This window comes from Somniosus microcephalus, chromosome 6, assembly GCF_052327205.1.
Source record: "Somniosus microcephalus isolate GS21.2 chromosome 6, FLI_Smic_1.0, whole genome shotgun sequence".
Taxonomy (NCBI): domain Eukaryota; kingdom Metazoa; phylum Chordata; class Chondrichthyes; order Squaliformes; family Somniosidae; genus Somniosus; species Somniosus microcephalus.
Genome location: NC_140992.1, coordinates 132,391,508 through 132,417,007, shown reverse-complemented (window position 1 = coordinate 132,417,007; position 25,500 = coordinate 132,391,508). Strand labels below are relative to the sequence as shown.

Sequence of the window (25,500 nt, the reverse complement as noted above, 5' to 3'; positions counted from 1 at the left end):
TGCATCCATTTAACTAAAGTCATCCGTATGGTGGTGTCATTGCAGATAATTCAGTGCATGAGGTGATGGCCTTGGATTTGTGAATTTATTAACAGGATAAATACAAGTCAACAGTAACAACAATGCACACTTACCTTTGCTGACCTTGTGAGGTCATTAAATCTCATCCTGTATTAGAGTGCGATCCTGGGGTTAGGGAGTTGCCACTCATGGTGGCAGTTGACTTATTCCGGCGAGCAGATCACACCGTCTTTAACCAGCAGAAGCTCCACTGAAGTTTGACATGGGTTACCATGTGAGAAGTGGACATCTATTTTCAAGGTTCATTGTATGTAGATAATTAGCTCAGGGAGAAGCACTTTTATTGTTTTAACATGGAGAAGGTCAGTGAAGTTTGTAAATTATTCTAAAATATGCAATTTTGCACTGAATTCTGTTCATTCACCCATTCAATGTTAAGTAAATTGCTGGTTTCTAGTCTCCCTTAGCCTGATATAGGGTATATTCGTGTTACTTACCCAAGAGAGGGCAATCACGTGGAGGCACGGAACACATTCTGGTAAGATGGAGAACAATGGCGAGGGATCTCATTTGGAGCTTCTGGTTACCTTAATATTGAGCAGATAAAGGCACACTCCAGGCCATAAGGGACATGAGATCCGCTTAAGGGATTGGTCGGTGAACCTGAACTCAAGGACAATATCTAAAGCTCAAAAATGCAACAAGGTTGAATACAAATGTTGTCAACATATCATTTGGGCGAAAAGGTAAATCTGCATCTCTGTGCTAGCTTGGAGCCTGAGAGCAGTGCGGATTGGGAACATCTCAAGGGGCCATTGCATGTGACTCTTGACCACCTCTTTGTTGGATTTCCTTTGCAGGCTATTGTGGCAGCTTTTAACAAGCACGCAGGGAAGACAATGGATGAAGCGAAGCTGGCCTTCCTCAAACTGCTGTACCGGTGGCCAACATTCGGATCGGCCTTCTTTGAAGTGAAGGTACAGGGCTGCCACAGAGTGATTTGTAGCCGTGGATTTCAATGTGTCTGTGCAGTAACAGTGCTACTGAGTCCATGAGTACATGATCTATATTCATCACTGATTCTTGGGACTTGACTTTATCCCAGAGCAGGTTTAGAACAGATGGGACGAGGGCGAAACGTGTTCGCTGGCCCAGGCACAGGCCTGGGGTATTTTAACTCCTGGGCTTCATTTAAATGTCACTGGCCCTGCCTGCCTAGAATGGGGGTGAGGGGTGCAGAGAATGGTGAAGGGACAGAGAGCTGTTGGCAGTGTGCAGTTTTGGTCTCCTTGTCTAAGAAAGGATATACTTGCCATAGAGGGAGTGCAGCGAAGGTTCACCAGACTGATTCCTGGGATGACAGAACTGTCGTATGAGGAGAGATTGGGTCGACTAGGTCTGTATTCACTAGAGTTTAGAAGAATGAGAGGGGATCTCATTGAAACGTATAAAGTTCTGACAGGGCTAGACAGACTGGATGCAGGGAGGATGTTTCCCCTGGCTGGGGGGTTTAGAACGAGGGGGTCACAGTCTCAGGATACGGGGTAGGACAATTAGGACTGAGAGGAGGAGAAATTTCTTCATTCAGAGGGTGGTGAACCTGTGGAATTCTCTACCACAGAAGGCTGTGGAAGCCCAGTCACTGAATATATTTAAGAAGGAGATAGATAGATTTCTAGACACAAAAGGCGTCAAAGGTTATAGGGAAAGAGCGGGAATATGGTATTGAGATAGAGGATCAGCCATGATCATATTGAATGGCAGAGCAGGCTCAAAGGGCCGAATGGCCTACTCCTGCTCCTATTTTTCTATGTTCTATGTTTCTATAAAGATTGCTTTATAGCTTAAAGAAGCAGCTGCTGACCTGCTCCAGCCTGGTGGGGAAGGCCCGCTCAGGACTCTGTTAAACTACCATCAGGGCTCCATCGATGTTATGGAACCCCAATCAGTGTTTATTTTCCCGCCTGAATCCCGCAGCATTGAAATCGGAGATCGGTGGGCAAGGAGGGGAAAATGGAGCCGCTGCCTTTTTACTGCTCGCCCAGCTGGGAGAGTTCAAATTCTCCCCTTAATGTATTCGGTCAGTTAGTGTCATTAATGGGGTCGATTTTCACCGCCTCCACCTGCCGTTAATGGGGTGGGAATGGCTTCAGAATGGGGTCGGGAGCCTTGCTGGAGGCCCGGCTGGATCTTGAGGCCTCGATCTGGTGCCCCGCAGGTTGTCTGCCAAATTTAAACGGTGCATCTTCACCACCGGAACGGGCAGCTGACCAGTGGCCTCTGCCGGTCAGTCGCCCAAAATTCAACATCAAACCCATATTGTCACTGGGTCTGCTGGGGGTCTCTGGGTGCGTTGGGGGTCTCTGGGTGCGTTGGGGGTCTCTGGGTGCGTTGGGGGTCTCTGGGTGCATTGGGGGTCTCTGGGTGCGTTGGGGGTCTCTGGGTGCGTTGGGGGTCTCTGGGTGCGTTGGGGGTCTCTGGGTGCGTTGGGGGTCTCTGGGTGCGTTGGGGGTCTCTGGGTCTGATAGCCAATCTCTGTGTAGTTGAATCTGTTGCATAGGCCCGGAATTTCCTGGAATTTTTTGGTATAAACTGTGGTGTAAGTGGTGTTGCACCGATGTTTTTTTCAGAGGAAATCGCATGTAACTGATGTACACGACTTATGTTGAAACATTTGCGCTGCTTCCAATCTGCCCATCAGTATCCTCTGCTGCTCATTTACATAGCCCCACCCCCTTGCAAAAGACTAGCTGACACGGGTTTACACGAGTAATGTGCTGGCGTAGATCTACGCCCCACAATTTAGGTGCAGCACAACCTGAAGTCACCTGATCTTAGCACAACTGCGATTGCTGGGATTTGGGAGTGAATGTCTTCACGATTTTGTCGATCTTTTATTACTGAGGCCTACACTATACTTGGTGCCGTCAGTGGCAGCGCATTCCTGAATTTTCCGGGCCTCTATCCTCCCTCCCCTCCGTCCCCCCGTTTCCCCCCCCACCCCCACTCCCTTCGCCGCATGTTCAGAAGGACTAAGCAGCTGGCATGAATAATCCCTGCTCTGCATAATAGTGGAGGAGGAGCAGCAGAGGCGAGAGGCTCTGAGAGTGAGGCAACATGGCAACAAATACTGACAGAGTGAAATCGCTCACACAGCAAGCCCTTGCCAGGAAATTCCTCAGCTGCCCCCACTTCTCCGGTGTTCCTTCACCGGACGTGCCGTGCAAACCCCATTTACGCCAGACTTCTGGCAAAGTAACGCCGGCAGACCGGGAGCAGCTCCAAGGAATTTCCCAGCCAATATCACTCAAAGGTGTAACTACATCTGGTAGGGATCCTTAAGGGATTCTGATTACGTGCCCAGCACGTGAGTGCAAAAGACAAGGCTGAAGCGTTTGCAACCATCTTCAGCCAGAAGTGCCGAGTGGATGATCCATATCGGCCTCCTCCTGAGGTCCCCACCATCACAGAAGCCAGTATTCAGCCAATTCGATTCACTCAACGTGATAAAGAAACGGCTGAGCACACTGGATACAGCAAAGGCTGTGGGCCCCGACAACATCCCGGCTGTCGTGCTGAAGACTTGTGCTCCAGAACTAGCTGCGCCTCTAGCCAAGCTGTTCTAATACAGCTACAATACTGGCATCTATCCGACAATGTGGAAAATTGCCCAGCTATATCCTGCCCACAAAAAGGAGGACAAATCCAATCCGGCCAATTACCACCCCATCAGTCTACTCTTAATCATCAGCAAAGTGATGGAGGGTGTCGTCGACAGTGCTATCAAGCGGCACTTAATCACCAATAATCTGCTCACTGATGCCCAGTTTGGGTTCCACCAGCACCACTCGGCTCCTGACCTCGTTACAGCCTTGGTTTAAACATGGACAAAGGAGCTGAATTCCAGAGGTGAGGTGAGAGTGACTGCCCTAGACATCAAGGCAGCATTTGACCGAGTCTGGCATCAAGGACCCCTAGTAAAACTGAAGTCAATGGGGATCAGGGGGAAAACTCCCCACTGGCTGGAGTCATACCCAGCACAAAGGAAGATGGTTGTGGTGGTTTGAGGTCAATCATCACAGCCCCAGGACATCGCTGCAGGAGTTCCTCAGGGCCGTGTCCTAGGCCCAACCATCTTCAGTTGCTTCATCAATGACCTACCCTCCAACATAAGGTCAGAAATGGGGGTGTTCGCTGATGACTGCATAGTATTCAGTGCCATTCACAACTCCTCAGATAATGAAGCAGTCCATGCCCGCATGCAACAAGACCTGGACAACGTTCAGGCTTGGGCTGATAAGTGGCAGGTAACATTTGCACCACACAAGTGCCAGGCAATGACTATTTCCAACAAGCGAGAGTCTAACCACCGCCCCTTGACATTCAATGTCATTATCATCGTCAAATCCCCCACCATCAACATCCTGGGGGTTACCATTGACCAGAAACTTAACTGGACCAGCCACATAAATACTGTGGCAACAAGAGCAGGTCAGAGGCTGGGTATTCTGCGGCGAGTGTCTCACCTCCTGACTCCTCATAGCCTTTCCACCATCTACAAGGCACAAGTAAGGAGTGCGATGGAATACTCTCCACTTGCCTGGATGAGTGCAGCTCCAACAACACTCAGGAAGCTCGACACCATCCAGGTCAAAGCAGTTCGCTTGATTGGCACCCCATCCACCACCTTAAGCATTCACTCCCTCCACCACCGGCGTACCGTGGCTGCAGTGTGTACCATCTACAAGATGCACTGCAGCAACTCGGCAAGGCTTCTTCAGCAGCACCCCCCAAACCCGCGACCTCTTCCACCTAGAAGGACAAGGGCAGCAGGTGTATGGGAACACTACCACCTCCAAGTTCCCCTCCAAGTCACACGCCATCCTGACTTGGAAATATATCGCCGTTCCTTCATCGTCGCTGGGTCAAAATCCTGGAACTCCCTCCCTAACAGCACTGTGGGAGTACCTTCACCAAACGGACTGCAGCGGTTGAAGAAGGCGGCCCACCACCACCTTCTCGAGGCAATTAGGGATGGGCAATAAATGCTGGCCTTGCCAGCGACGCCTGATGTAAAAAGACTACTGAGCACTTGGTTTGAGTATAAAACAAGGTTTTAATCACCTGTTTCAAAACCATGAGATTTCTAGTTACATCACTAGTTCCTGGTTACAGAAACATCCTGAGCAAGCTGGGCCCACACCCGAGTATTTATACTCCTTGGACGGCGCCACCAGCTGGCCGTCCAATGTTACTTCATGAGTCATGATAAGATTCATGACATCTTTCCCGCCTGAAAGTTTTGGAAGTCCGATGACTTCCTTCTAGTGGATTAGGCGGACCACGAATAGGTGCAGTCTTTTAGATTTTTGCTTGTGGCTGGAAGGCACGTTTCCTCGGACCGTGTCTTGGCCCCTGGGTCGCTTGGTCCATACTGGTAGATCGACGGGGCCCGTGTCGCCTTGATCGACCTGCGGGAGACTGGGGAGATCGTGACTCTGGGTGCGGGTCCCCACAGGCGCAGAGCTGGCGTCATCTTGGTTGGTAGCCGGGGATTGACCGGCGTCCTGGCTTCAGGTGGCCATCCCATGGGAAGCACTTGGCTCCCCGAGTTGATCCGGTGGAGTAGCCGGCAGATCCCTTGATGTCCCAGGTAGGGCGTCATCCTCAAAGGAGCGCAGAGCGTCGGTATCATTACCATGGGTTCCTCTACCAGTTGAGTCCGTGGGACTGGTTGGACAGGGAGCCAGATCTCGGAGTGAAACGGTGGACTCCCGGCCATCAGGGTACCGCACGTGCGCATAAGTGGGATTAACGTCCGTTAGTTCCACCTCGTTGACGTGGGGATCGTTTTTGGAAGATCGGACGAATCTTCGGAGCAGCACGGGGCCGGGAGCTGCCAACCATGACGGTAGGGACATCCCATGAGTGGAGCGATGCTGGAACCTGAAGAATCGCTCGTGAGGAGTGACATTGGTGGACGTAGAAAGAAGAGACCTGATGGAATGCAACACGTCAGGGAGCATAGTTTCCCACTGCTGGTCTGGTAGGCTGCGTGACCTCAGTGCAAGACAAACAGCGTTCCAAATGATAGCGTTGTGTCTCTCAACCTGTCCGTTACCGATGGGATGATACAGTGTCGTTTTGCTTGTGGCGATTCCCCATTGGGAAAGATAACTTTTGAGTTCGCTTGACATGAATGAGGCACCCCGATCAGAGTGGATGAAATTGGCCGTACCGCAAAGGGAAAAGACCCGATCGAGGCATTTGATCACTGTGGAAGTAAGCATATTGGGACAGGGGAAAGCAAAGGGAAAGCATGAATATTTGTCCACCATAGTAAGTAAGTAGGTGTTTTGCGTTGAGGAAGGCAATGACCCTTTAAAGTCAATGCTGAGTCGCTGCATAGCGTGTATGAGCGAGCCATCTGATGGACGGCAGAATTGCGGTTTTAATTTTGCACAGATTCTACAGGTGGAGCAAGTTTTTTTCATATCTTCCGTAGAAAATGGGAGATTTTTAGAACGCACAAAGTGCAACATACGGGTAATGCCAGGATGGCATAAGTCAGTATGAAGATCCGCAAGAGTCGAAGTTGACATAGAAGAGCAGAATGCACGCGTGAGGGTATCCGGGGCCACATTCTCTTTGCCGGGTCGATAATGTATGGTGTAGCCAAAGGTGGCGAATTCCATCCTCCAGAGTTATATTTTGTTATTCTTGGTCTTAGTGCATTTCCGGTTATCCAGCATAAAGGCCACGGAGCGCTGATCGGTTATAAGCATGAAATGGCGACGAGCGAGAAAATGACTCCATTTACGTATTGCTTTGATGATGGCCGTAGCCTCCTTCTCGACAGGAGGATAATGGAGCTCGCTACCCTGCAAGGTTCTGGACAGAAATGCAACAGGTTGACCACCTTGATTCAAGGTAGCAGAGATCGCCACATCCGATGCATCGCACTCAACCACGAAAGGAAGATTTTCATCAATGGAACAAAGCGTGGCTTTTTCCAGTTGTCGCTTGAGGAGGCTGAAAGTTGAAATAGCCGTTGCCTCCAACGGAAATGACTTTGCATGAAGCAGGGGCTGGATCTTGTCGGAGAAGTGGGGTATCCACTTCGCATAATAGGCGAACATGCCGAGTGCCCGATGAAGAGAGCCGAGATTCGTAGGGGGAGGGAGCTCCTGAAGTGGATGAAGTCACTCCGGATCCGGTTTGATGACACCGTTGCCCACCCAGTAGCCAAGGATGTTGACTGATGGTACTGATTTCACAGATTTGGACTCATTTAAGGTTAAGTTGTGACGACGGAGAACGTCAAAAAATTTCTGGAGGTTGGCATCATGCTCCTTCTGGTCATGACCAGCAATGGTGATATTATCCAGATATGGAAAAGTGTCTGTTAAGTTCTCCTGTTTGACTAGGCTATCCATTGCCTTTTGAAAGACGGCCACCACATTGGTGACCCCAAATGGAAGGCGACAAAACTGATAAAGCCGACCATTGGCCTCAAAGGCCGTAAACTTTTTGTCAGAGTCCTTTAACGGTACTTGATCGTATGCGCTCTTTAAATCAAAAGTTGAAAATACCTTGTAGTTGGCAAGGTTATTGACCATGCCATCGATGTGTGGTAGTGGGTAGGCATCCAGGTCGGTATACTGGTTAATAGTTTGCGAGTAATCGATGCAAAGACGTTTCTTGTGTTGCTTCGGAGGATTTTTAACAACGACGACTTGAGCCCGCCAGGAACATAAGAACATAAGAAATAGGAGCAGGAATAGGCCATACGGCCCCTCGGGCCTGCTCCGCCATTCAATAGGATCATGGCTGATCTGAATCTAGACTCACGTCCACTTCCCTGCCCTCTCCCCGTAACCCCTAATTCCCTTATCTGCTAGGAAAATGTCTCTCTCCATTTTAAATGTATTTAATGTTGCAGCTTCCACAGCTCTCTGGGGTAGCAAATTCCATAGATTCACCACCCTCTGAGTGAAGAAGCCTCTCCTCATCTCAGTTTTGCAAGGACAGCCCCTTATTCTAAGATTATGCCCCCTAGTTCTAGTCTCATCCATCAGTGGAAACATCCTCACCGCATCCACCCGATCAAGCCCCCTCACAATCTTATATGTTTCGATAAGATTGCCTCTCATTCTTCTGAACTCCAATGAGTAGAGTCCCAACCTACTCAACCTTTCCTCATACGTCAACCCCCTCATCTCTGGAATCAACCGAGTGAACCTTCTCTGAACCGCCTCGAGAGCAAGTATATCTTTTCTTAAATATGGAAACCAAAACTCCACGCAGTATTCCAGGTGTGGCCTCACCAATACCCTGTATAACTGCAGCAAGACTTCCCTGTTTTTATACTCCATCCCCCTTGTAATAAAAGCCAAGGTTCCATTGGCCTTCCTGATCACCTGCTGCACCTGCATACTAGCTTTTTGTGTTTCATGCACCAGGACCCCCAGATCCCTTTATAGTGTAGCACTTTGCAGTTTCTCTCCATTTAGATAATATCTTGCTCTTTGATTTTTTCTGCCAAAGTGCATAACCTCACACTTTCCAACATTATATTGCATCTGCCAAATCTCTGCCCACTCACTTAGCCTGTCTATGTCCTTTTGCAGGTTTTTTATGTCCTCCTCACTCACTGCTTTCCCTCCCATCTTTGTATCGTCGGCAAACTTGGATATGTTGCACTCGGTCCCTTCCTCCAAATCGTTAATGTAGATTGTAAAGAGTTGGGGTCCCAGCACTGACCCCTGCGGAACACCACTAGTTACTGATTGTCAGCCCGAGAATGAACCATTTATCCCAACTCTTTGTTTTCTGTTAGATAGCCAATCTTCCAATTTTTTTTTTACAATTTAAATCGCTTTATTGGCATGATAAGTTACATCTTATGTTGCCAAAGCATCAAAATACATTTATGGTTCAGCACATAAACGCAGTTCTATTCATACAGTGTATAAACAGGTATATCCCTGAGTGTATAAATATACATTCGCATTGTTTATATATATTTTTTTCTTAGCTTACTGGTTGTCCCTCTGTTCATGGCAAGCTGCAACATAGTGCGCCGCCAGCGTTACACAGCTTCTCTCCTCTCCCAGTAGGAATGGGAGTTTTTGGTTGTCATTCAGATTTCTGAAATCAGGGCATATTTGTGAGAATTTTTGGTAGAAATTCTCCCTGATGCCCTGATATTTTCCACAAGCTGTGAGGAAGTGCATCTCTGTCTCCACCACTCCCTGACTGCAGTGAGAGCATATCCTGTCCTCTCTTGGCAGCCTGGTCTGCCTGTGTCTGCCTTTTTCGATCGCTAGGCTATGTTCGCTAAGTCTGTACCTTGTCAAGGTTCTTCTCAGTTTGTTATCCTTTACCATGGTCAGGTAATCAGCTATGTTGTATTGTCTGTTTAGGGCCAAGTAGCAATTGAGTTTGCTTTGGGTTTTTGTTGTTTCTGCCCAATATGTCAGATATTTTTCCTTTTGCTTAGCGACGATTGTGTTGGGTCGAATTCTTTGTGTTACCCTGTCACTGTCCTGGGGCTGGTTATTGTTAGTATTGTTAGTAGTTACTTCACTGAGTCCCAGGACTAGTTGACTGAGGGTATTCTTCTTTATGGTCAGCTCTTGGCATTTCAGGGCGTCGTAGTGATAGCATTGGGGATTGCAATCTTCCACCCATGCCAGTATATTACCCCCAATCCCATGATTTTTTATCTTGATCAGTAATCTTTTGTGTGGAACCTTGTCAAATGCCTTTTGGAAGTCCAAAAACACTACATCTACTGGTTCCCCTTTATCCACCCTGTATGTTACATCCTCAAAGAATTCGAGCAAATTTGTCAAACATGACTTCCCCTTCGTAAAACCATGCTGACTCTGTCCTATTAAATTATGTTTATCCAAATGCTCTGTTAAGGTTTCCTTAATAATGGACTCCAACATTTTGTCAACCACAGATGTTAGGCTAACTGGTCTATAGTTTCCAGCTTTTTGTCTACTTCCCTTCTTAAATAAGGGTGTTACATTAGCAGTTTTCCAATCTGCCGGGACCTTTCCTGAGTCCAGGGAGATCTGGAAAATGATCACCAATACATCCACAATCCCTACCGCCACTTCTCTCAAGACCCTCGGATGTAGGCCATCAGGTCCAGGGCATTTATCCGCCTTTAGTCCCATTATCTTACCGAGTACCATCTCCTTAGTGATTTTAATCGTGTTTAGCTCCTCCCCCCCCCCCCCATTGCCCCGTTTGTCCAGTGTTGGGATATTTTTAGTGTCCTCTACTGTAAAGACTGATACAAAATATTTGTTCAGCGTCTTTGCCATCTCCATGTTCCCCACCACTAGTTTCCCGGTCCCATCCTCTAAGGGACCAACGTTCACTTTAGCCACCCTTTTTCTTTTTATATAGCTGTAGAAACTCTTGCTATCTGTTTTTATATTTTTTGCTAGTTTACTTTCATAATCTATCTTCCCTTTCTTAATTAATCTTTTAGTTATTGCTTGCTGGCTTTTAAATGCTTCCCAATCTTCTATCCTCCCACTAGATTTGGCTAATTTATATGCCCTTGTTTTCAGTCGAATACTATCCTTTATTACTTTACTAAGCCACGGATGGCTGTCATTTCTTTTACTCCCCTTTTTCCTCAGTGGAATATATTTATCTTGAAAGATGTGAAATATCTCCTTGAATGTAAACCACTGCTCTTGTACCGTCTTACACTTTAATCTGTTTTCCCAGTCCACTTTAGTCAATTCCACTCTCATACCTTCTTAGTCTCCTTTATTTAAGCTCAGTACGCTGGTTTGAGATCCAACTCTCTCACCCTCAAACTGAATTTGGAATTCAACCATATTATGGTCACTCATTCCAAGGGGATCCTTTACTAGGACATTTTTTATTAATCCTGTCTCATTACACAGGACCAGATCTAAGATTGCCTGCCCCCTGGTTGGTTCAGTTACATACTGCTCAAGGAACCTGTCCCTAATACACTCTATGAACTCTTCCTCAATGCTGCCATGCCCAATTTGATTAGTCCAGTCAATATGAAAGTTAAAATCCCCCATGATTATAGCTGTTCCCTTATTACAAGCCCCAACTATTTCCTGATTTATACTCCGACCAACAGAGTTGCAACTGTTCGGAGGCCTATAGACTATGCCCACTAGTGACTTTTTCCCCTTATTATTCCTTATCTCCACCCAAACTGTTTCACTATCCTGATCCTTTGACCCAATATCATTTCTGACTATTGCAGTGATTCCATCCTTGATTAACATAGCAACCCCACCTCCCTTTCCTTCCTGTCTGTCCTTCCTAATTGTCAAATACCCTTGTATGTTTAGTTCCCAGTCATGATTATCTTGCAGCCATGTTTCCGTAATGGCCACCAGATCATACCCATGTGTAGTTATTTGCACCGTCAACTCGTCTATTTTGTTACGAATGCTGCATGCATTCAGATAAAGAACTTTCAAATATGTTTTCTGACAATTTATTCCTGCTTTTACCCCTTTTACTACTTTACCTTTATCATTATACATTCTGTCCCTTCCTGACACGCTCTGGTTTTTAATTCCCCCACTGCTACCTGGCTCTATTGCCTTCTCCGCTGTCATTTTTATTTTTCGCTCTTTTAAAACATCCCCCCCACTAATTCGTTTAAAGCCCTCTCTACAGCCCTAGTTATTCGATTCGCCAGGATTCTAGTCCCAGCACTGGCCAAGTGAAGTCCGTCCCAACGGAACAGCTCTCTCCTGTCCCAGTACTGATGCCAGTGTCCCAGGAAGCAAAACCCATTTCTCCCACACCAGTCTTTGAGCCACGCATTTAACTCTCTAATTTTATTTACCCAAGCCAAATTTGCACGTGGCTCAGGTAGTAATCCAGCGATTATTACCCTTGTGGTTCTGCTTTTTAATTTGGCCCCGAGCTGCTCAAACTCCCTCAGCAGAAACTCCTGCCTTGTCCTATCTATGTCGTTGGTACCAACATGGACCACGACAACTGGATCCTCCCCCTCCCACTCCAAGTTTCTCTCCAGCCCAGAGGAGATGTCCTTAACCCTGGCACCGGGCAAGCAACACAGCCTTCGGGACTCTCGCTCTCGGCTGCAAAGAACTCTATCTATCCCCCTAACGATACTATCCCCTACCATTACAACATTTCTTTTAACTCCCCCCACTTGAATGGCCCCCCGCTCCACGGTGCTGTGGCCAGGTTGCTCATCCTCCCCGCAGTCCCTGTTCCCATCCTCACAGGGAGTAAGAGCCTCAAACCTGTTGGACAAGAGCAAGGGCTGTGGCTCCTCCAACACTACCTCCTGGATCCCCGTACCTGCCTCACTTCTAGTCACACCATCCTGACCCTGGCCACGGACTACATCTGAATTAATTAATCTAATTGGTGTGACTACCTCCTGATACACAGAGTCCAAGTAACTCTCCCCCTCCCTGATGTGTCTCAGTGTTTGAAGCTCGGACTCCAGCTCTTCAACACGGAGCCGGAATTCCTCGAGCAGCCAACACTTACTGCAAATGTGATCACCGTGAACATCAATGGTGTCCACCAGCTCCCACACATTGCAGCAGCAACACATCACCTGATCTCCCATTCTATGTAATTAATTAAAATTATTAATATTATTTTTCTAGATGATGAATATCGCACCTTAGAAACTATAAACCACAGAGTTTCAGCTTAAAAAAGAGAGAAATACTTACCAACCAATCACTTACCCGCTTTCTGGTGACGTCACACTTGGATTACTTTTTACCTCTCTCCTTCCCTCCGAGTTCGGAGACTGGTAGGCCTTACCTGGTCTCTGGGGCCTTTTATAGCCCCGCTCTGCCGCTCGAGTTTCCCGCCGACGCTGTGAGGCCTTACCTGGTCTCTGGGGCCTTTTCTAGCCCCACTCTGTCGCTCGAGATTCCCGCCAATGCTGTGAGGCCTTACCTGGTCTCTGGGGCCTTTTATAGCCCCGCTCTGCCGCTCAAGATTCCCGTCGACGCTGTGAGGCCTTACCTGGTCTCTGGGGCCTTTTATAGCCCCGCTCTGCCGCTCAAGATTCCCGCCGACGCTGTGAGAAGATGAACATTGCTCAATGATACCATCAGCTAGAAGGTGAGAGATTTCTGCCTCGATAAAGGATCAATCATCTTGGCTGAAACATCGTGATTTAGTGATTATGGGCTTACATCGGGGGGAAAGATTGGCAAACAAAGAGGGTTCGTCGAGCGAAGCCGCCGAAAGCGCACAAAATGGTACTTTGGAAATAGTAAGCTCCGGCTTTGACCCTCCAAACTCGAAAGTGAGTCTTGTGTTGTTTCTGGAAATCCTGTCCCAGGAGCACATCACTGCATAGGTTTTTGAGCACCCCGAGCTGGGTGGAGAAATAAGTGCGGCCATTGAGAATAAGGTCGACAAGACAAAAGCCGGAAGAGTTGGTGGTCAGTGTCGTCAGAGCCATTGCAATTTCCCTGTTCGAGGGGTCAATACTCAGTTTTAACTTACTGACAGCCCGCTCACTAATGAAGCTGTCAGAGCTGCATGAGTCGATTAATGCACTCAAAATGTGTCCATTTACCAAAACCTTCGTGGCTGCATGCGACAGACTTTGGGGAAAAACAGCTGTGATGGGAGGAGGGGCAGTTTTACCCTTGACAGCTGTAACCTTAGTAGTGGTTCTTGGGGGAGGAGCAGTTTTATAGATAGTAGCTGCAAAACTAACAGGCTCTCGACTGGTATACCTTAGAAAAGTGACCTTTCTTACTAACAGAGGCTCTTGACTGGCATACCTTAGAAAAGTGACCTTTCTTACTGCAATGATTGCAGGTTGCGTTACGCGCAGGACAAAATTTCCTATAGTGGAATGCACCTCCACAGAAGAAACACTTCCTTCCAGATTGCCAAGATGCTGCTAGGGCAGGGTCATCATCAGTGAAGGCTTCTAGGGTAGGGTTGTCATCCGCTAGGTTAGAGTCATCATCAATGAGGGCTTCCGTCCGAGACCTATCGAGGGAGTCATTAAAAGTGATAGCAGCAGCCCGTGCACGTGGTAAAAGATAGGTATCTGCATTCCTCTTTGCTAAGTCTAGGGAACATGCCTGGTCATAGGCAGCCTGTAACTCGAGGGTTTTATTCTCCCACAGACGCTGGCGTATGAAGGGAGACGTAATTCCATTAATAAAAGAATCACGAATTAGCTCCTTCTGGTACTGCTCAGCTGTGACAGCTTTAAGATTACAATCCTTGCTGAGCCTGCGAAACCTTTGAAGGAATTCGTCAAATGATTCCCCGGGTTGTTGTCGAGTTGTGGCCAGTAGATGCCGAGCAAAAATTTCATTTGGGGCCTTAACATATAGTCGCTGTAATACTAGGATAGCGGAGTCATAGTCTACACAGTCTTCGATATAGTCAAACACATGAGATACATAATTGGCAAGTATCTCTAATTTATCAGGAACATTCTCACCACACACCCTGAGGAAGTTGCTGAAGGTACGATACCAGTGTTTCCATACCTTAGCAGCTGTAGGTGAATTCGGCTCCAGTCAAGACGGGCGGGTCTGAGTAGTTTGTCCATGATGGATTGATTTCTACGTCGGAGTTCCTTTCTACAGTTGAAGTCGTAGCTGGCTGTTCCCGAAATCACTCAGAGCGTGGAGCCGATACACAGTTGATTAAATTGATGTAAAAAGACTACTGAGCATTTGGTTTGAGTATAAAACAAGGCTTTAATCAACTGTTTCAAAACCATGAGATTCTAGTTACATCACTAGTTCCTGGCTACAGAAACATCCTGAGCAAGCTGGGCCCACACCCGAGTATTTATACTCCTTGGACGGCGCCACCAGCTGGCCGCCCAGAGTTACTTCATGAGTCATGATAAGATTCATGACAACGGCCACATCCTATGAACAAATAATAAAAAAATAATAATTGGGCATTGGTGTCAGCTGTGGCTCAGTGGGTAGCACTCTCGCCTCTGAGTCAGCACGATGTGGGTTCAAATCCCACTCCAGAGACTTGAGCACAAAATCTAGGCTTGACACTCCAGTGCAGTGCTGTCTGAGGTGCCCTCTTTCAGATGAGGCATTAAACTGAGGCCCTGTCTGCCCTCGCAGGTGGGTATAAAAGATCCCACGGCACTATTTCAAAGAAGAGCAGGGGAGTTCTCCCCAGTGTCCTGGTCAATATTTATCCCTCAATCAACATCACTAAAACAGATCATCTGTTTTTTTATTACATTGCTGTTTGTGGGAGCTTGCTGTGTGCAAACTAACTGCCGCGTTTCCTACATTACAACTTCAAAAATCCTGACTGTAAAGTGCTTTGGGATGTCCTGAAGTTGTGAAAGGTGCTATAGAAATGCAAGTCTTTCTTGTTGAATAATTCAGACTTTAGCATGTTCAGACTGTAACATGTTAACAATAGTTTTTTAACAATTGTGTTGGATGCTACCTAAATTGGCACCATGAAAGAATTTGCATTTATGTCATGACCTCAGGACATCCCAAAGTGCTTTACAGCCAATGAGGTACTTTTTGAAGTTTCGTCACTGTTGTAATGTAGGAAATGCAGCTGCCAATTGCGCACAGCAAGCTCCCACAAACAGTGATGTGATAATGACCAGATAATCTGTTTTAGTGATGTTGATTGAAGGATAAATATTAGCCCCAGAGGACACCGGGCATAACTCCCCTGCTCTTCTTCGAAATAGTGCCGTGGGATCTTTTACGTCCACCTGAGGGAGCAGACGGGACCTCGGTTTAACATCTCATCCAAAAGACGGCACCTCCGACAGTGCAGCACTCCCTCAGTACTGCACTGGAGTGTCATTTCAGCCTAGATTTTTGTGCTCAAGTCCCTGGAGTGGGACTTGAACCCACAACCTTCTGACTCAGATGAGCAAATGAATCTTTGTTACAGGACACAGCAATGGAGCCATTGCCTTTTCAGATGTATGCAGAAATGAGAGATTAAACCAGAAGTAATTCCTCCCGTGAGCTTGGTGGTAAAACGTCAGGGATTTCAAGTGGACAACACTGAGTTCAAACCCAGGTTTAATGGAGTTACACTTCCTTCTCCTCATTATGAAAGCCTTGGTGGTTCTGCCCAGGCCACTAAATGATGTTGTTGTGAAGAATCAGACTGCTCTGCTTCACACGCCACGCATTCACGTCCACTAAACACCAATACAGACACATGCAATAAAGCACCAAATTAACTAACTCGCCCGCCAGGAAGGGAGCAGGTTCAGGTTAGACGCCCGCTTTACACTCTATTGATGTCTGGAGTGTAAAGCAGGCCTCGGCTCGGAGCCCCGCTCCAGTACTGACCCTGACCCCGACCCCGACCCCCTACCGACCCTGGCTCGAGTACCGACCGCAACCCCCAGCACCGGTACTGACACTGACCCTGACCCCCTATCGACCCTGGCCGACCATGACCCTGAACCCTGACCCGATCCTGACCCCCTACCGACCCTGGCTCGAGTACCGACCGCAACCCCCAGCACCGGTACTGACCCTGACCCCCTATCGACCCTGGCCGACCATGACCTGATCCTGACCCCCTACCGACTCTGGCTCGAGTAGCGACCCCGACCCCCAACCCCCACTCCAGTACTGACCCTGACCCAGACCCAGACCCCCGACTGACCCTGGCTCGAGTACCGACCCTGGCACCAGTACTGACCCTGAACCCGACTGGCTTCTCCATTGTAAATACTGCGCATGAGCGGAAATTTAAAGTGACCGTGCATTAAAAGAAACAGGCCACGCAGAACAAAGTGCAGATGATGGGGACCATTGGATGTTACTGTATTAAATGCCATGCAATCTACAGTGTAAAAGGCTGATGCTGATTTAAACCTTATTTATCTTTTGAAGATATTAATAAATCATTCTTTTTCCATTCTAGCAAACATCCGAGCCCAATTTTCCAGATATTGTGCGGATAGCCATCAACAAGCAAGGGGTGACGGTGATAAACCCACGAACTAAGGTAATCACTGAGCACCAGCTGGTTATAAACACTGGGATTCCGAGCCTCGGGACCTTGAACTGGGACAACAGGATACTCAGAAGGACAAATAAAGAACCTGCATTCATATAGCGCCCGTCACGGCCTCTGCATGTCCCAAAGCGCTTCACAGCCAGTGAAATACTTTCGAAGAATAGTCATGGTTGTTTTGTAGGAAACAGGGCAGCCAATTTGTTCATAGCAAGTTCCCAAAGTTAGAGGAAATATCCTCAAACAACTCCCAAACATGTCGCAGTTGGTAGCACACTCACCTCTGAGACAAGGTTGTGGGTTCAAGTCCCACTCCAGAGACATGAGCACGTAAATCTAGGCTGACAGTCCAGTGCAGTGCTGAGGGAGCGCTGCACTGTCGGAGGTGCCGTCTTTCAGATGAGATGTTAAACCAAGGCCCCGTCTGCTCTCTCGGGTGGACGTAAAAGATCCTGCGGCATTATTTCGAAGAAGAGCAGGGGTTTTCTCCCCGGTGTCCTGGCCAATATTTATCCCTCAACCAACATCACCAAAACACATTATCTGGTAATAATCACATTGCTGTTTGTGGGAGCTTGCTGTGTGCAAATTGGCTGCCATGTTTCCTACAATACAACAATGATAACACTTCAAAAGTTCTGTGATAGTGGATTGGCAGTTAGGATCAGATCAGCCATGATCTTATTGAATGGCGGAGCAGGCTCGAGGGGCCGATTGGCCTACTCCTGCTCCTATTTCTTATGTTCTTATGTTATGTACCTCATTGGCTGTAAAGTGCTTTGGGACGTCCGGTGGTCGTGAAAGGTGCTGTATAAATTCAAAACTTTCTTTCAGTGCCTCAGGGCCAGTGAGGTCTACCCTTCCTGAGTGCTGTCCAGTGAGCCATACTGCAAAGTGCAATTGTGCGGGGGCATGCAAGAGGGTAGGAGTGGGCTCAGAAATGGCCCTCAGATTGATCACAGGAGGGGAGGGGGCTGATGCGCTATTAATTACTCATAAAAGACGGAGAGTTAGGAGAGTAACTAAAAGGCTTTTATTAACAAAGAACAGAGCATGCCTCTCGTGGTTGACTGGTTTCCAAGAAGGCAGGGGGCTGCAGAGCAGTCACCTTTATACCTGGGCATGTGGGTGGAGCCAGGGGCGGAGCCAGCTGAGGCATGCATAGATACAACAGTGTGCAACAACAACAACAACGGTGAACAACAATAACAGTGGTTTACCACATTCACCCCTTGTTTAAAATTGAGTCCGGCGGGGTGAAGTGTACTAAAGGTTCGTGTAAGTGAGTCTATCAGGTGGCCTTGTATGCCGTCCTGATCGTTGTGGTGGCAGCGGTGATGGTGCAGCATCCAACGTTGAATCTGGTGTCTCATTGAGTGGTTGGGTGGTCAATGACGGGTCCTGGGGCTGCGGCATGCCGTCTACAGGGGTTGGGTTGTGGGTAGTGGTGGATGGCAATGGTAGTGTTTCAGGGGCACCCGAAGGTGCGAGGTCTCGTATGGAGACTGTGTCCTCCCGCCCGTCTGGGTACGCCACGTAAGCATACTGGGGGTTGGCGTGGAGGAGGCTCACCCTCTCGACCAGGGGGTCCGTTTTATGGGACCTCACGTGCTTCTGCAGTAGGACGGGTCCTGGAGACGTCAGCCATGTCGGTAGCGAGGTCCCCGATGTGGACTTCCTGGGGAAAGTGAACATTTTTTCATGGGGGGTGGCATTGGTGGCCGTACAAAGCAGTGACCGAATGGAGTGGAGCGCCGCAGGGAGGACCTCCTGCCAGCGAGAGGTCGGAAGGCCCTTAGATTTTAAGTTTAAGAGGACGGCCTTCCAAACCGTCGCGTTCTCTCTTTCCACCTGGCCGTTCCCCCGGGGGTTGTAGCTGGTGGTTCTGCTTGTAGCAATACCTCTCGTGAGCAGATACTGACGGAGTTCGTCGCTCATAAAGGATGAGCCCCGGTCGCTGTGGATATAGCTAGGGAAGCCGAACAAGGCGAAAAGGTCATTCAGACATTTAATGACCGTGGTACTGGTCATGTCTGGGCAAGGGATGGGAAACGGGAGTACTCATCAATTATGTTGAGGAAGTACACGTTGCGGTCAGAGGAGGGGAGGGGCCCTTTAAAATCGACGCTCAGGCGCTCGAAGGGGTGAGTGGCCTTGATCAGGCTTGCTCTGTCTGGCCTATAAAAATGCGGTTTGCACTCGGCACAGATTTGGCAGTTCCTGGTCATGGTCCTGACCTCCTCGATGGCGTAGGGCAGGTTACGGGATTTGATGAAATGGAAGAACCTGGTGACCCCCGGGTGGCAGAGGTCATTGTGGAGGGTCTGCAGTCTATCAACCTGCGCGTTGGCGCATGTACCACGTGATAGGGCATCTGGGGGCTCATTGAGTTTCCCGGGCCGGTACAAGATATCCTAATTGTAGGTGGAGAGTTCAATTCTCCACCTCAAGATCTTGTCGTTCTTGATTTTGCCCCTCTGCTTATTGTTAAACATAAAAGCTACTGAACGCTGGTCAGTGAGCAGGGTAAATCGTTTTCCGGCCAGGTAATGCCTCCAATGTCGCACCGCTTCCACAATGGCCTGGGCCTCCTTTTCGACAGAGGAGTGTCGAATCTCGGGGCCCTGGAGGGTCCTTGAGAAAAAGGCCACGGGTCTCCCCGCCTGGTTAAGGGTTGCAGCTAGGGCGAAGTCGGATGCGTCGCTCTCCACTTGAAAAGGGATGGACTCATCCACTGCGTGCATTGTGGCCTTCGCAATATCTCTTTTTATGAGAGTGAAGGCTGCACATGCCTCTGCTGTCAGGGGGAAGGAGGTGGACTTGATGAGGGGTCTGGCTTTGTCCGCATAGTTGGGCACCCACTGAGCATAGTAAGAGAAAAACCCTAGGCATCTCTTCAGTGCTTTTTGGCAGTGGGGGAGGGGGAGCTCCATAAGGGGGCGCATTCTGTCGGGGTCGGGGCCGATGACTCCGTTCTCCACTACGCAGCCAAGAATGGCGAGCCGCGTGGTGCGAAACATACATTTGTCCTTGTTGTATGTTAGATTCAGCCGCTGGGCCGTACGGAGGAATTTCTCTAGGTTAACGTCATGGTCCTGCTGGTCGTGGCCGCAGATGGTGACGTTGTCTAGATAGGGGAAGGTGGCCTGCAGCGCGTTCTGGTCAACCATTCGGTCCATCTCCCTTTGGAAGACCGAAACCCCATTGGTGACGCCGAAGGGGACTCGGAGGAAGTGGTAGAGATGACCATCAGCTTCAAAAGCTGTGTACTGGCGGTCCTCAGCCCTGATGGGGAGCTGGTGGTATGCCGACTTCAGATCAATCGTCGAGAACACCCGGTATTGTGCTATCTGATTGACCATGTCAGATATGCGGGGGAGTGGGTATGCATCTAACTGGGTGTAGTGATTGATCGTCTGGCTGTAGTCAATAACTAGGCGCTGTTTTTCGCCAGTCTTCACTACCACCACTTGTGCTCGCCATGGGCTAGTGCTACCCTCAATAATCCCTTCCTTCAGGAGTCTTGCTACTTCGGATTTAATGAAGCTCCTATCCCCGGCACTGTACCACCTGCTTTTGGTAGCGATGGGCTTACAGGCGCGGGTGAGGTTAGCGAACAAGGGGGGGGGGACTTTAAGCTTGGAGAGGCTGCAAATGGTGCGTGGCGGGCGATTTAAAAGCTGCTGGCTGCAGACTGTGAGTGGGGGGAGGGGTCCGCCGTACACTAATGTGACACTTTTAAGGTGGCACTGAAAATCCAACCCCAGTAGAACGGCAGCGCAGAGATGGGGCAAGACAAGAAGTTTAAAATTTTTGTATTCTGTGCCCCTTACTGAAAGGGTCATTACACAGTAGCCACCGACGTCTGCTGAATGGGATTTGGAAGCCATAGAGATCCGATGGCGCGTTGGCAGGACCGGGAGAGAGTAACTGCGCACCGTGTCGGCGTGGATAAAGCTCTCCGTGCTCCCGCTGTTGAAAAGGCAGGTAGTTGCGCGGCCATTTACCGTAATGTCCATCATGGACCTGGACAGTTGGTGAGGGAGAGATTGGTCCAGCGTCACGGAGGCCAGCGTATGGTCGAGCGAGTCGCTGTGGTCGTCAGACGAGGCGGTGGTTGAGTCCGGGTCACCCGCGATTGGAGTTGGAGGCGTCCAAGATGGCGGACAAAATGGCTGCGCCCATGATCCCGATCCCCACGCGGCTGGAGGTGTCCAAGATGGCAGACAAGATGGCTGCCCCCACGGTTCACACGCGGCGCTGCTGGCGTTAGCGGTTTTACCTTTGCAGGCGCTGACGTAGTGTCCTTTCTTCCCGCAGCCAGAGCAGGTAGCGTTTTTCGCCGGGCAGCGTGCTCTGGGGTGTTTTGCCTGGCCACAAAAGTAACATTTCGGGCCCTTGGACATCGCTGCAGCAGTTGGTGCCGGGGATGGCGGTCCCATGACCCAAGGTTGCAGCGTCCACGGTGCGGAGCGGTTAAGGGAAAATGCGTCCATATTCCGGTGGGCCGCGTCTAGCGAGAGCGCGAGGGACACTGCCTTCTTCAGGTCGATTTCGCCCTTCTCCAGCAGTCTCTGCCGGGAGTAGTCGGACTTGAGGCCCGCAACGAAAGCATCTCGGATAAGTCCCTCCGTGTGTGTCGCGGCCGATACCTCTTTACAATCGCAGGCTCGGCCGAGTATCTGTAGTGCCCGTAGGAATGCCTCCACCAATTCCCCGGACTGCTGTTTGCGGGATCTCAGGAGGTGTCTGGCATAAACCGCATTTACCGGGCGTGTGTATTGTCCTTTTAGCAGATCGATAGCCGCCGCGTAGGTAGTCGCGTCCTGGATGAGCGTGTAGACTTGGTGGCCCACCTTGGAGGCCAGGATTTTTAGTTTGTTTCCATCTAGTGTCACGGCTGCGGCTTCCAGGTAAGCTTCGAAGCAACGCAGCCATTGTGCGAACTTGGTAGACGAACCCGCCTCTTGAGGGTCTAGGTCCAGGCATGTTGGTCTGAGGGCATGCAGCAGCGCCTGCTGCTCAGCGTTTGGTGCCGTCATTTGCTGCAGCGCCTGCTGCTCAGCGTTTGGTGCCGTCATTTGCTGCAGCGCCTGCTGCTCAGCATTTGGTGCCGACATTTTGTTTTTGTTAATAAAATTGATGCGCTATTAATTACTCATAAAAGACGGAGAGTTAGGAGAGTAACTAAAAGGCTTTTATTAACAAAGAACAGAGCATGCCTCTCGTGGTTGACTGGTTTCCAAGAAGGCAGGGGGCTGCAGAGCAGTCACCTTTATACCTGGGCATGTGGGTGGAGCCAGGGGCGGAGCCAGCTGAGGCATGCATAGATACAACAGTGTGCAACAACAACAACAACGGTGAACAACAATAACAGTGGTTTACCACAGGGGCAAATAGAAAAACAATTAGGGGGAGTTGCAGGAGGGCCTGAGTGTGCAACAGTGCCCCGTATTCAGTGTATGACAGTGTCCCGTGTTCAGTGCGCGACAGTGTCCCGTGTTCAGTGCGCGACAGTGTCCCGTGTTCAGTGCGTGACAGTGGCCCGTGTTCAGTGTGTGAGTGTCCCGTGTTCAGTGTGCGACAGTGCCCCGTGTTCAGTGTGTGTGATAGTGCCCCGTGTTCAGTGTGTGACAGTGCCCGTGTTCAGTGTGTGTGACAATGCCCCGTATTCAGTGTGTGACAGTGCCCCGTGTTCTGTGTGTGACAGTACCCCGTGTTCTGTGTGTGACAGTGCCCCGTGTTCTGTGTGTGACAGTGCCCCATGTTCTGTGTGTGACTGTGCCCCGTGTTCAGTGTGTGAGAGTGCCATGTGTTCAGTGTGTGTTACAGTGCCACGTGTTCAGTGTGTGACAGTGCCCCGTGTTCAGTGTGTTACAGTGCCCCGTGTTCAGTGTGTGACATTGCCCAGGGTTCAGTGTGCGTGACAGTGCCCGGTGTTCAGTGTGTGACAGTGCCCCGTGTTCAGTGTGTGTTACAGTGCTCCGTGTTCAGTGTGTGACAGAGCCCCGTGTTCAGCGTGCGACAGTGCCCTGTGTTCAGTGTGTGTGACAGTGCCCCATGTTCAGTGCGCGACAGTGCCCCGTGTTCAGTGTGTGTTACAGTGCCCCGTGTTCAGTGTGTGTGACAGTGCCCCGTGTTCAGTGTGTGACAGTGCCCCGTGTTCAGTGCGTGACAGTGCCCCGTGTTCAGTGTGTGACAGTGGCCCGTGTTCAGTGTGTGACAGTGCCCCGTGTTCAGTGTGTGCGACAGTGCCCCTTGTTTAGTGTGTGCGACAGTGCCCCTTGTTCAGTGTGTGTGACAGTGCCCCGTGTTCAGTGTGTGACAGTGCTCCGTGTTCAGTGTGTGACAGTGCCCCGTGTTCAGTGTGTGACAGTTCCCCTTGTTCAGTGCGCGACAGTGCCCCGTGTTCAGTGTGTGTGACAGTGCCCCGTGTTCAGTGTGTGACAGTGCCCCGTGTTCAGTGTGTGACAGTGGCCCGTGTTCAGTGTGTGACAGTGCCCCGTGTTCAGTGTGTGACAGTGCCCCGTGTTCAGTGTGTGCGACAGTGCCCCTTGTTCAGTGTGTGTGACAGTGCCCCGTGTTCAGTGTGTGAGAGTGCCCCGTGTTCAGTGTGTGAGTGCCCAGTGTTCAGTGTGTGCGACAGAGCCCCGTGTTCAGTGTGTGCGACAGTGCCCCTTGTTCAGTGTGTGTGACAGTGCCCCTTGTTCAGTGTGTGTGACAGTGCCCCTTGTTCAGTGTGTGTGACAGTGCCCCGTGTTCAGTGTGTGTGACAGTGCCCCGTGTTCAGTGTTTGTGACAGTGCCCCGTGTTCAGTGTGTGTGACAGTGGCCCCGTGTTCAGTGTGTGAGTGCCCCATGTTCAGTGTGTGTGAGACAGTGCCCCGTGTTCAGTGTGTGTGACAGTGCCCCATGTTCATTGTGTGTGACAGTGGCCCCGTGTTCAGTGTGTGAGTGCCCCGTGTTCAGTGTGTGCGACAAAGCCCCGTGTTCAGTGTGTGCGACAGTGCCCCTTGTTCAATGTGTGTGACAGTGCCCCTTGTTCAGTGTGTGTGACAGTGCCCCGTGTTCAGTGTGTGTGACAGTGCCCCGTGTTCAGTGTGTGTGACAGTGCCCCCTGTTCAGTGTGTGTTACACTGCCCCGTGTTCAGTGTGTGAAAGTGCCCCGTGTTCAGTGTGTGACAGTGCCCCGTTTTCAGTATGTGTCAGTGCCCCGTGTTCACTGTGTGTGACAGTGCCCCCGTGTTCAGTGTGTGTGAGAGTGCCCCGTGTGTAGTGTGTGTGAGAGTGCCCCGTGTTAAGTGTGTGACAGTGCCCCGTTTTCAGTGTGTGACAGTGCCCGGTGTTCAGTGCGTGTGACAGTGCCCTCGTGTTCAGTGTGTGTGAGAGTGCCCCCTGTTCAGTATGTGACAGTGCCCCGTGTTCAGTGTGTGTTACAGTGCCCCGTGTTCAGTGTGTGTGACAGTGCCCCGTGTTCAGTGTGTGACTGTGCCCCGTGTTCAGTGTGTGACTGTGCCCCGTGTTCAGTGTGTGTTACAGTGCCCCGTGTTCAGTGTGTGACAGTGCCCTATGTTCATTGTGTGACAGTGCCCTGTGTTCAGTGTGTGTGACAGTGCCCTGTGTTCAGTGTGTGACAGTGACCCGTGTTCAGTGTGTGACACTGCCCCGTATCCAGTGTGCGACAGTGCCCCATGTTCAGTGTGTGACAGTGCCCCGTGTTCAGTGTGTGTGACAGTGCCCCGTGTTCAGTGTGCGATAGTGCCCCATGTTCAGTGTGTGACAGTGCCCCGTGTTCAGTGTGTGACAGTGCCCCGTGTTCAGTGTGTGACCGTGCCCTGTGTTCAGTGCACGACAGTGCCCCATGTTCAGTGCGTGACTGTGCCCGGTGTGCAGTGTGTGTCAGTGCCCCGTGTTCAGTGTGTGTGACAGTGCCCCGTGTTCAGTGTGTCTGACAGTGCCCCATGTTCAGTGTGTGTTACAGTGCCCCGTGTTCAGTGTGTGACTGTGCCCCGTGTTCAGTGTGTGACTGTGCCCCGTGTTCAGTGTGTGTTACAGTGCCCCGTGTTCAGTGTGTGACAGTGCCCCATGTTCATTGTGTGACAGTGCCCTGTGTTCAGTGTGTGTGACAGTGCCCTGTGTTCAGTGTGTGACAGTGACCCGTGTTCAGTGTGTGACACTGCCCCGTATTCAGTGTGCGACAGTGTCCCGTGTTCAGTGTGTGTGACAGTGCCCCGTGTTCACCGTTTGTGACAGTGCCCTGCGTTCAGTGTGTGACAGTGCCCCGTCTCCAGTATGTGACAGTGCCCCGTGTTCAGTGTGTGTGACAGTGCCCCATCTTCTGTGTGTGTGACAGTGCCCCGTGTTCAGTGTGTGACAGTGCCCCGTGTTCAGTGTGTGTGACAGTGCCCCGTGTTCAGTGTGCGATAGTGCCCCATGTTCAGTGTGT

The 25,500-nt window shown here is 50.0% G+C and overlaps 1 protein-coding gene across 1 annotated transcript in view; it reads left to right on the top strand.

The window, feature by feature from the left end:
• Positions 1–25,500, top strand: part of LOC147116084 (unconventional myosin-VIIa-like) — a 507,950-nt gene that overhangs the window by 450,394 nt on the left and 32,056 nt on the right. Inside the window, exons 44-45 of the mRNA XM_085992002.1 lie at positions 882–998; positions 16,963–17,046. Of these exons, the coding sequence (XP_085848128.1) occupies positions 882–998; positions 16,963–17,046 (201 nt within the window). The remainder of the gene's footprint in view (positions 1–881; positions 999–16,962; positions 17,047–25,500) is intronic.